General features: G+C 44.9%; 1 protein-coding gene across 13 annotated transcripts in view; it reads left to right on the top strand.

Moving 5' to 3' along the window:
• Positions 1-12,765, top strand: part of PTBP3 (polypyrimidine tract binding protein 3) — a 415,749-nt gene that overhangs the window by 351,288 nt on the left and 51,696 nt on the right. For all 13 annotated transcript variants that reach the window (XM_063914711.1, XM_063914705.1, XM_063914702.1 and 10 more), the window contains one exon: positions 333-507. In XM_063914711.1, the coding sequence (XP_063770781.1) occupies positions 333-507 (175 nt within the window). The remainder of the gene's footprint in view (positions 1-332; positions 508-12,765) is intronic.

Below are 12,765 nucleotides of genomic sequence, written 5' to 3'. Positions count from 1 at the left end.
AGGATGATTTAGGTACCCATTTAAATATTTTCTATCCAGTAGCCTTGACTTGTCTACACTAGATAAAATTACTTTTACCAGATGCATGGGTAGTCTTGGATGCACAAACTAAACAAACTATACTCCAGAATTGAGTATGGTCAACTCCGTGAATGGAAAGCTTTCCCTTATCTTTTTACCAAGATCAAGGGAAGATTAAGCCTTCCATAGCACATTTTGTAACTTGGTGTACTTCTAATGCATTGTATCACGATTATGTTTTTTTTTTTAAATTGATTTAAATAAATTTTAAACTAATACTTACAATGTTACTTTTTTATTGTTTGTTTTAGGCTCTAGATGGGCAAAATATTTACAATGCGTGCTGCACTCTACGCATTGAATTCTCCAAGTTGACAAGCCTTAATGTCAAGTATAACAATGACAAGAGTCGAGATTTCACACGACTTGACCTGCCTACTGGAGATGGACAGCCGTCCCTTGATGCCACAATGGCAGCAGCTTTTGGTAAGAATTGTAAACTTTTTCACCCCAACTGTATCTTCATGTAAACAAACACTATTTAATCCAGGCTTTAGTCTGGATCAAAAAACTCCTTAAAAACTGGAAACATTTAAATGTTGGAAAACATAATATTTTTCTTCAACAAGACCAGCTTGTCATTTGTAACATAATTGAGTCTCTGACTTCAGCCTCAAAATGCAATGTGTGAATGAATATAAAGATTATACTTAAACTGCTAGAAGTTTTGTCCTGTTGTACAGGCCAATTACCATATTTTAACGTCTCTCTCTGTATATTTTAACCATGGAGATAACAAACTTTTGTAAGGTACAAAATAGCGCAGCACACTGTGCAGCCCCTTCCAGTTGTAGCCAGAATTGATATTAATATTTACAGTATCAGTAAGCTGACTAGCTTTCCTGTTTTGATGTCAAATTGTTTTCAGGGCTCCCCATCCTTTCTGTAGTCTAAGGGGGGAATTTAGTTAGATCCGGTAATTTACGGGCATAACAAAAGGTGGTAGTCACGTGCTTTAATGCCATGTGCTATTCAATTACAGCCCTTTTTTTGCGTGGTACCCTATAACAGGCTATTTATCTGTGATTTTCTTTTCAGCTCTACTCTGACCCGAAAAGAAAGCCCCATTAACTGATTAGCCCCGGGGGGATCAATAAGCCTGTGGTAAATTACTGCTGCTAACTGAATTCCCCCCTAAAGATGTGTTATTATTAATTACAACAACTTTGTTCCTAATATCAAACTATTGAGGTGAAAGTCTAAAATCTGGAACAATTTTGATGGTTAATGAACAAGAATGATTGTAAATGCCATGCCTTTATTAGTACCCTCCTATTCACTACTTCAGGAGAAAGTTGTCTACATGCTTAATGCAGGGAGAAAACCGGAAGTACCGCTTAGTAGGGTCCAGAAATACAATTCTGTAACTTCATCTATAAACTGTAATATTGTCCGTAATCTTACACAAATATTATAAGACCATTTCCTACTAATACATATACATATACTGTACATGTATGTTTTGTTTTTATTTATTCTATAACACACACTAATTCATTACCATTGTATCAACTTAGTTCAGTCAATATGTGTGTATGTATGTATGTATATATATATGTGTGTGTGTATATATATATATATATATATATATATATAATGTATGTATGTATAATGTATGTATGTACTTCAACCTGGCACTCGCATAGGCATAGATGTCTCGCTGCGGTGCGTTCCTAGAGACTGAGCCAGCCTCACTACTATGGATCCAACAATGGCATAAAGGGCTTTTATTGAAATTCTTGTATCCAGTCCTGCTGAGTGCAGCCGTTGCTGGATCCATTGTGTGTATATATATATATATATATATATATGTGTGTGTATGTATGTGTGTGTATATATATATATATATATATATATATATATACAGGTTGAGTATCCCTTATCCAAAATGCTTGGGACCAGAGGTATTTTGGATATGGGATTTTTCCGTATTTTGGAATAATTGCATACCGTAATGAGATATCATGGTGATGGGACCTAAATCTAAGCACAGAATGCATTTATGTTTCATATACACCTTATACACACAGCCTGAAGGTAATTTTAGCCAATATTTTTTATAACTTTGTGCATTAAACAAAGTGTGTGTACATTCACACAATTCATTTATGTTTCATATACACCTTATACACACAGCCTGAAGGTCATTTAATACAATATTTTTAATAACTTTGTGTATTAAACAAAGTTTGTGTACATTGAGCCATCAAAAAACAAAGGTTTCATTATCTCACTCTCACTCTAAAAAGTCCGTATTTCGGAATATTCCGTATTTCGGAATATTTGGATATGGGATACTGAACCTGTATATAAAATATATGTGTGTATGTGTATATATATATATATATATATATATATATATATATATATATATATTTCTCTAACGTCCTAAGTGGATGCTGGGGACTCCGTAAGGACCATGGGGAATAGCGGCTCCGCAGGAGACTGGGCACATCTAAAGAAAGCTTTAGGACTATCTGGTGTGCACTGGCTCCTCCCCCTATGACCCTCCTCCAAGCCTCAGTTAGATCTCTGTGCCCGAACGAGAAGGGTGCACACTAGGGGCTCTCCTGAGCTTCTTAGTGAAAGTTTTAGTTTAGGTTTTTTATTTTCAGTGAGACCTGCTGGCAACAGGCTCACTGCATCGAGGGACTAAGGGGAGAAGAAGCGAACTCACCTGCGTGCAGAGTGGATTGGGCTTCTTAGGCTACTGGACATTAGCTCCAGAGGGACGATCACAGGCCCAGCCATGGATGGGTCCCAGAGCCGCGCCGCCGGCCCCCTTACAGAGCCAGAAGACAGAAGAGGTCCGGAAAATCGGCGGCAGAAGACATCCTGTCTTCACCAAGGTAGCGCACAGCACTGCAGCTGTGCGCCATTGCTCCTCAGCACACTTCACACTTCGGTCACTGAGGGTGCAGGGCGCTAGGGGGGGGCGCCCTGAGCAGCAATAAAAACACCTTGGCTGGCGAAAATACATCACATATAGCCCCCAGGGCTATATGGATGAATTTTAACCCCTGCCAGAATCCATAAAAAAGCAGGAGAAAAGTCCGCGAAAAAGGGGCGGAGCCTATCTCCTCAGCACACTGGCGCCATTTTCCCTCACAGCTCAGTTGGAGGGAAGCTCCCCTGGCTCTCCCCTGCAGTCACTACACTACAGAAAGGGTTAAAAAAGAGAGGGGGGCACTAATTATGCGCAGTATTAACAATACAGCAGCTATAAGGGGAAAAACACTTATATAAGGTTATCCCTGTATATATATAGCGCTTTGGTGTGTGCTGGCAAACTCTCCCTCTGTCTCCCCAAAGGGCTAGTGGGGTCCTGTCCTCTATCAGAGCATTCCCTGTGTGTGTGCTGTATGTCGGTACGTTTGTGTCGACATGTATGAGGAGAAAAATGATGTGGAGACGGAGCAGATTGCCTGTAATAGTGATGTCACCCCCTAGGGGGTCGACACCTGAGTGGATGAACTGTTGGAAGGAATTACGTGACAGTGTCAGCTCTGTATAAAAGACAGTGGTTGACATGAGACAGCCGGCTACTCAGCTTGTGCCTGTCCAGACGTCTCATAGGCCGTCAGGGGCTCTAAAGCGCCCGTTACCTCAGATGGCAGATATAGACGCCGACACGGATACTGACTCCAGTGTCGACGGTGAAGAGACAAATGTGACTTCCAGTAGGGCCACACGTTACATGATTGAGGCAATGAAAAATGTTTTACACATTTCTGATAATACGAGTACCACCAAAAAGGGGTATTATGTTCGGTGAGGAAAAACTACCTGTAGTTTTCCTGAATCTGAGAAATTAAATGAGGTGTGTGATGATGCGTGGTTTTCCCCCGATAACAACTGATAATTTCTAAAATGTTATTGGCATTATATCCTTTCCCGCCAGAGGTTAGGGTGCGTTGGGAAACACCCCCTAGGGTGGATAAAGCGCTCACACGCTTGTAAGGGCTCTACCCTCTCCTGAGATGGCCGCCCTTAAGGATCCTGCTGATAGAAAGCAGGAGGGTATCCTAAAATGTATTTACACACATACTGGTGTTATACTGCGACCAGCAATCGCCTCAGCCTGGATGTGCAGTGCTGGGTTGGCGTGGTCGGATTCCCTGACTGAAAATATTGATACCCTAGATAGGGACAGTATATTTTTGCCTATAGAGCATTTAAAAGATGCATTTCTATATATGCGTGATGCACAGCGGAATATTTGCCGACTGGCATCAAGTCTAAGTGCGTTGTCCATTTCTACCAGTAGAGGGTTATGGACACGTCAGTGGTCAGGTGATGCGTATTCCAAACGGCATTTGGAAGTATTGCCTTAATAAGGGGAGGAGTTATTTGGGGTCGGTCTTTCAGACCTGGTGGCCACGGCAACAGCTGGGAAATCCACGTTTGTACCCCAGGTCGCCTCTCAACATGAGAAGACGCCGTATTATCAGGCACAGTCTTTTCGTGGACAAGCGGGCAAAATGTTCCTCATTTCTGCCCCGTGACAGAGGGAGAGGAAAAAGGCTGCAGAAATCAGCCAGTTCCCAGGAACAGAAACCCTCTCCCGCCTCTGCCAAGCCCTCAGTATGACGCTGGGGCTTTACAAGCAGAATCAGGCACGGTGGGGGGCCCGTCTCAATGAATTTCAGCGCGCAGTGGGCTCACTCGCAAGTAGACCCCTGGATCCTTCAGGTGATATCTCAGGGGTACAAATTAGAATTCGAGACGTCTCCCCCTCGCCGTTTTCCTAAAGTCGGCTTTACCGATGTCTCCTTCTGACAGGGAGACAGTTTTGGAAGCCATTCACAAGCTGTATTCCCAGCAGGTGATAATCAAGGTACCCCTCCTGCAACAGGGAACGGGGTATTATTCCACACTGTTGTGGTACCGAAGCCGGATGGCTCGGTGAGACCGATTCTAAATCTAAAATCTTTGAACACTTACATACAGAGGTTCAAATTCAAGATTGAGTCACTCAGAGCAGTGATTGCCAACCTGGAAGAAGGGGACTACATAATGTCTCGGGACATCAAGGATGCTTACCTTCATGTCAAAATTTACCCTTCTCACCAAGGGTACCTCAGGTTTATGGTACAGAACTGTCACTATCAGTTCAGACGCTGCCGTATGGATGGTCCACGGCACCCCGGGTCTTTACCAAGGTAATGGCCGAAATGATGATATTCCTTCGAAGGAAGGGAATTTTAGTTATCCCTTACTTGGACGATTCCCTGATAAGGGTAAGATCCAGGGAACAGTTGGAGGTCGGTGTAGCACTATCTCAGGTAGTGTTGCGGCAGCACGATTGGATTCTCAATATTCCAAAATCGCAGCTGGTTCCGACGACTTGTCTTCGGTTCCTAGGGATGATCCTGGACACAGTCCAGAAAAAGGTGTTTCTCCCGGAGGGGAAAGACAGGGAGTTATCCGAGCTAGTCAGGAACCTCCTAAAACCGAGCCAAGTCTCAGTGCATCAATGCACAAGGGTTCTGGGTAAAATGGTGGCTTCCTACGAAGCAATCCCATTCGGCAGATTCCACGCAAGAACTTTCCAGTGGGACCTGCTGGACAAATGGTCCGGGTCGCATCTTCAGATGCATCAGCGGATAACCCTGTCACCAAGGACAAGGGTGTCCCTCCTGTGGTGGTTGCAGAGTGCTCATCTTCTAGAGGGCCGCAGATTCGGCATTCAGGACTGGGTCCTGGTGACCACGGATGCCAGCCTGCGAGGCTGGGGAGCAGTCACACACAGGGAAGGAATATCCAGGGCTTATGGTCAAGCCTGGAGACATCACTTCACATAAATATCCTGAAGCTAAGGGCCATTTACAATGCTCTAAGCTTAGCAAGTCCTCTGCTTCAAGGTCACTCGGAGTTGATCCATTCGGACAACATCACGGCAGTCACCCACGTAAACAGACAGGGTGGCACAAGAAGCAGGAGGGCAATGACAGAAGCTGCAAGGATTCTTCGCTGGGCGGAAAATCATGTGATAGCACTGTCAGCAGTATTCATTCCGGGAGTGGACAACTGGGAAGCAGACTTCCTCAGCACGACCTCCACCCGGGAGAGTGGGGACTTCACCCAGAAGTCTTCCACATGATTATAAACCGTTGGGAAAAACTCGACAGGTATTGCGACAGGTCAAGGGACCCTCAGGCAATAGCTGTAGACGCTCTGGTAACACCGTGGGTGTACCAGTCAGGGTATGTGTTCCCTCCTCTGCCTCTCATACCCAAGGTACTGAGATTGATAAGATGGAGAGGAGTAAGCACTATATTCGTGGCTCCGGATTGGCCAAGAAGGACTTGGTAACCGGAACTTCAAGAGATGCTCACGGAGGATCCGTGGCCTCTACCTCTAAGAAGGGACCTGCTCCAACAAGGACCCTGTCTGTTCCAAGACTTACCGCGGCTGCGTTTGACGGCATGGCGGTTGAACGCCGGATCCTGAAGAAAAAAAGGCATTCCGGATGAAGTCATCCCTATCCTGATCAAAGCCAGGAAGGATGTAACCGCAAAACATTATCACCGCATTTGGCGAAAATATGTTGCGTGGTGCGAGGCCAGTAAGGCCCGACGGAGGAAATTCAACTGGGTCGATTCCTACATTTCCTGCAAACAGGAGTGTCTATGGGCCTGAAATTGGGGTCCATTAAGGTTCAAATTTCGGCCCTGTCAATTTTCTTCCAAAAAGAACTAGCTTCAGTCCCTGAAGTTCAGACGTTTGTAAAAGGGGTACTGCATATACAGCCTCCTTTTGTGCCTCCAGTGGCACTTTGGGATCTCAATGTAGTTTTTTTGGGTTCCAAAAGTCACATTGGTTTGAACCACTTAAATCTGTGGAGTTAACATATCTCACATGGAAAGTGGTCATGCTGTTGGCCCTGGCCTGGGCCAGGCGAGTGTCAGAATTGGCGGCTTTATCCTGTAAAAGCCCTTATCTGATTTTCCATTCGGACAGGGCGGAATTGAGGACTCGTCCTCAGTTTCTCCCTAAGGTGGTTTCAGCGTTTCACCTGAACCAACCTATTGTGGTGCCTGCGGCTACTAGGGACTTGGAGGACTCCAAGTTGCTAGACGTTGTCAGGGCCCTGAAAATATATGTTTCCAGGACGGCTGGAGTCAGAAAATCTGACTCGCTGTTTATCCTGTATGCACCCAACAAGCTGGGTGCTCCTGCTTCTAAGCAGACTATTGCTCGTTGGATGTGTAGTACAATTCAGCTTGAACATTCTGTGGCAGGCCTGCCACAGCCAAAAATCTGTAAATGCCCACTCCACAAGGAAGGTGGGCTCATCTTGGGCGGCTGCCCGAGGGGTCTCGGCTTTACAACTTTGCCGAGCAGCTACTTGGTCAGGAGCAAATACGTTTGTAAAATTCTACAAAATTGATACCCTGGCTGAGGAGGACCTGGAGTTCTCTCAATTGGTGCTGCAGAGTCATCCGCACTCTCCCGCCCGTTTGGGAGCTTTGGTATAATCCCCATGGTCCTTACGGAGTCCCCAGCATCCACTTAGGACGTTAGAGAAAATAAGAATTTACTTACCGATAATTCTATTTCTCGTAGTCCGTAGTGGATGCTGGGCGCCCATCCCAAGTGCGGATTGTCTGCAATACTGGTACATAGTTATTGTTACCAAAAAATCGGGTTATTGCTGTAGTGAGCCATCTTTTCTAGAGGCTCCTCTGTTATCATGCTGTTAACTGGGTTCAGATCACAAGTTGTACAGTGTGATTGGTGTGGCTGGTATGAGTCTTACCCGGGATTCAAAATCCTTCCTTATTGTGTACGCTCGTCCGGGCACAGTATCCTAACTGAGGCTTGGAGGAGGGTCATAGGGGGAGGAGCCAGTGCACACCAGATAGTCCTAAAGCTTTCTTTAGATGTGCCCAGTCTCCTGCGGAGCCGCTATTCCCCATGGTCCTTACGGAGTCCCCAGCATCCACTACGGACTACGAGAAATAGAATTATCGGTAAGTAAATTCTTATTATAATATAATTTTTACAAGTCCGGAGTGCCGCCGTTGGAGAAATATATGATAAGCACCTAGCCTGGATGACTAAGTGTTGGAGGGCACCTGGCAAAGTATCTTTTTGATTCACCTGGGGAGTGCCGGAGCTGGGAGCACTATATATATACATATATACATACATATGCATACATATATATATACATATATATACATATAATCTTGTCCTCTTTTGTCCTCCCTTGCTTATCATGGTTCTCGCTGTATTGTCTAATCTTGGCTATTTTCCCTCACATCCGCATGCACCCATCCTTTTCTGTGTGATTTCATATCTTCCTACAGTATATTTTCCCCTCTGCACTACATTTAATGTGATGCTGGAATATGAACTGTGCTTTTGTGTTTGTTTTTTAGTGTCTGTTTTTTCTTTACCTTTTTTTTTGTGTCCGACTTATAGGCCCTACACACTGGCCGATTTTTTGAAAGATATGAACGATCTCGTTCATAAATGAACGAGAACTCGTTCATATCTTTCAGTGTGGAGACTCCAGCGATGAACGATGCGCGGCCCCGCGCTCGTTCATTGCTGGTCTCCCGTCGGCTGTGCATGCAGGCCAGTATGGACGATCTCGTCCATATTTGCCTGCACTTCAATGCAGCCGGGTGACGGGGGGAGTGAAGAAACTTCACTCCCCCCGTTACTGCCACCGGGTCGCTCGTCGGCCGTATCCGCCGTCGGGCAGCTCGGCGGCGGGTGTGTAGGGCCCATTAGTTTTATTGCTTGCAATGTTGAACTTTTGTTTTGAATTTGTTTTGCTCCTGTTACATCAATTAATAGTTGTGCCAAATATATCTACCAATATAATGCTTAAAAATTTAATTGCTATGGTCATTTATCAATTGTTTTTTTCTTCTTCTTCCTGTTATTCAGTCTGTTTAGTTTCAGTTATTTCTTTGTCATGGAAATTATTACATGTTTGCCAGTCATCATCAGGATGACAGAAGTGTCCTGGGCATCATACAATAAAGGAGACCATGGAGTCATTCAAGTGTTTTTCTTTTTACATAATTATGAAGATACTAAAGTGTCTATTTATCCAATTCTGCATTCTTAATGAAATGTGTGGGGCTCTAGTGTACTGTTAAACCTTGTTAGATAGTTTTTTGGCAGGTTTATATTATCCTATTGTGCACATATCATTCTGCCAGGATGCCAGCTTCTACTGACTTTCATATGGAAATGTTAAACACTTGCATTAATTTTGTTTCTTTAGTGAATACTAACGTTATGCAAAACAGCTCATTATGATGCATATCCTCTCCCAGGGCTTATTATCCCATCATATGCCTACGGGGTCTTGTTTAACAGGCTAGCAGTCCTGGTTGCTTCCAGATTGCTCTTGCACTACGCTGTGTATTGTCAATTTGTGAGGTTTAATTAATTCTGCTTTTCATAGAAGTTCCTGGTTTCTAAGAATTATTTTGCAGTTCACAAATTCTTGAAAATGCTTTTTTTAACACTGTCACATAAGTGCTCATTGGCTGACCTCCAACTCTAATTTTAGCAGATTTGGGGGTATATGCAATTGCAGTCGAATTCCCGAAAATGTCGAAAAACGGGACATTTTGGCCAAAAAAAAAAAAATCGACAATGCAATTCAGTACTTTCCGTCAAAAAAACGGACTTTCCAAATTCGACTTTTTGAAATTCGACATTTGTCAAATTCGACATTTCTGCAATGGTACAAATGCGGAAATTCGCCAAAAGTATATTCAATTGAAGTTTGGAAATTCGACAACAGTGCTTTTAGACCGTAAATTCGTCATTTTCAATCCGCCACACTTTGGTGGCGGAATCTAATAAAAAATTTTAAAAACGTTTTTTTTATATTGGTAATAGCATATCTATTTATATTAGAAGGGATTAGGTACTTGGTTTGTCTATTTTGGAGGCACAAGTATTATTTATATATTTAAAAAAAAAATATATATATATATTTTTTTTTAAATGGAATGGTAAAAATCAGAAAAAAAATTGCGTGGGGTCCCCCCTCCTAAGCATAACCAGCCTCGGGCTCTTCGAGCCGGTCCTGGTTCTAAAAATCCGGGGGGAAAAATGACAGGGGATCCCCCGTATTTTTAAAACCAGCACCGGGCTCTGGTGCTGGTGCAAAAAATACGGGGGACAAAAAGAGTAGGGGTCCCCCGTATTTTTTACACCAGCATCGGGCTCCACTAGCTGGACAGATAATGCCACAGCCGGGGGTCACTTTTATACAGCGCCCTGCGGCCGTGGCATTAAATATCCAACTAGTCACCCCTGGCCGGGGTACCCTGGGGGAGTGGGGACCCCTTCAATCAAGGGGTCCCCCCCCCTAGCCACCCAAGGGCCAGGGGTGAAGCCCGAGGCTGTCCCCCCCCCCCCCATCCAAGGGCTGCGGATGGGGGGCTGATAGCCTTGAGAAAATTGAAAGAATATTGTTTTTTCCAGTAGTACTACGAGTCCCAGCAAGCCTCCCCGCAAGCTGGTACTTGGAGAACCACAAGTACCAGCATGCGGGAGAAAAACGGGCCCGCTGGTACCGACCGACACATGTCGACACATACATACTTGCCTATGTTCACACGCCGACCTCTGTCCACTTGTCCAAGTAGAATCCACATGTACCTGTGAATAAAATTATACTCACCTGATCCAGTGTCCAGATTATAATCCACATATTTGGCAAAAAAAAAAAAGAACACCCGGACCAAACGGACTGAAAGGGGTCCCATGTTTACACATGGGACCCCTTTCCCCCCGAATGCAGAGACCCCACGTGACTGCTGTCACAGAAAGGTCTCTTCAGCCAATCAGCGAGCACAACGTCCTGGCACTCTGCTGATTGGCTATGCGCGTCTGAGCTGTCAGACAGCGCATCGCAAAGCCTCTCCATTATATTCAATGGTGGGAACTTTGCGGTCAGCGGTGAGGTCACCCGCGATCAGCCGCTGACCGCGGGTAACCCCACCGCTGACGGCAAAGTTCCCACCATTGAAACTAATGGAGGGAGCTGTGCGATGCGCTGTCTGCCAACAGACGCGCATACAGCCAATCAGGTGAGTGCCACGAAGTAGCGCTTCCTGATTGGCTGAAGGGACCTTTCTGTGACAGCAGTCACGTGGGGTCCCGGCATTCGTGGAAAGGGGTCCCATGTGTAAACATGGGACCCCTTTCAGTCCGTTTGGTCCGGGTGTTCGTTTTTTTTTTTGCCAAGTACGTGGATTATAATCTGGACACTGGATCAGGTGAGTATAATTTTATTCACAGGTACACGTGGATTCTACTTGGACAAGTGGACAGAGGTCGGCGTGTGAACATAGGTAAGTATGTATGTGTCGACATGTGTGAAATAAAGTTTTACTGTCACGGTGTGCGTGTCCTGTTTTTATTTGGGTATTTTTTTTCCCAGTAGAACTACAGGTACCAGCGGGCCCGTTTTTCTCCCGCATGCTGGTACTTGTGGTTCTTAAAGTACCAGCTTGCGGGGGAGGCTTGCTGGGACTTGTAGTACTACTGGAAAAAATAATATTCGTTCAATTTTCTCAAGGCTATCAGCCCCCCATCCGCAGCCCTTGGATGGGGGGGACAGCCTCGGGCTTCACCCCTGGCCCTTGGGTGGCTGGGGGGGGGACCCCTTGATTGAAGGGGTCCCCTCTCCCCCAGGGTACCCCGGCCAGGGGTGACTAGTTGGATATTTAATGCCACGGCCGCACGGCGCTGTATAAAAGTGACCCCCGGCTGTGGCATTATCTGTCCAGCTAGTGGAGCCCGATGCTGGTGTAAAAAATACGGGGGACCCCTACTCTTTTTGTCCCCCGTATTTTTTGCACCAGCACCAGGCGCAGAGCCCGGTGCTGGTTTTAAAAATACGGGGGATCCCCTGTCATTTTCCCCCCCGGATTTTTAGAACCAGGACCGGCTCGAAGAGCCCGAGGCTGGTTATGCTTTGGAGGGGGGACCGCACGCAATTTTTTTTCGGGTTTTTTACTGTTTTTTTAAAAATCGGATCAAAATCCGTCAAATCTGCCGTTTTTCGACAGCGGGACTGTCGAATCCGTTTTTTATTGAATATGTTGAATTCCGGCACCCACTTGCCGGAATTCGACGGTCGAATTGTGTCGAATTAAAAAACGGGCGAAAAATTGCCGCGATTTGCAGCTAATTGCATATACCCCTTGGCCTTTTATACTGCAGTGCGATGTAAGATTGTAGCTCCAAATTGGGTGAGTTTATATAATGTAGAGATTAGGTACATTTTATTCCCTGATTTGCATATTGTTACTGAGGCTCTTCAGTGCTCAGTTTACTTACACCCATTTAGAGTACAGAGTGCCTAGAGGTCACTTTACCGGTTGTTCATACTACGTTTTAAGGTGGAGATGTACTAAGCGGTGAAAAGTAACATTTATAATTTGCATATTATAAATTATACAGAGCAGCTGATTGGTTGCTATGGGCAACTTCTCCACTGACTCACTTTTCCACTCTTTTCACTGCTTAGGACATCTCCCCCTCAATCTGCACAACCAGGCCGCAACGCTGTTTAACTGACACAACATGTGCCTGAACACCAGGCAATAAATGTTTTTTTTTTTTTTTTTTTTTTACTATTATTTTTTTGTTTTGGGGTAGGGGGTAGAGAGTTTTAAACAAATTAAATTAATAACT

This window comes from Pseudophryne corroboree, chromosome 1 (genome assembly GCF_028390025.1).
Source record: "Pseudophryne corroboree isolate aPseCor3 chromosome 1, aPseCor3.hap2, whole genome shotgun sequence".
NCBI lineage: Eukaryota > Metazoa > Chordata > Amphibia > Anura > Myobatrachidae > Pseudophryne > Pseudophryne corroboree.
This window is presented reverse-complemented; position numbering and strand designations above follow the sequence as displayed.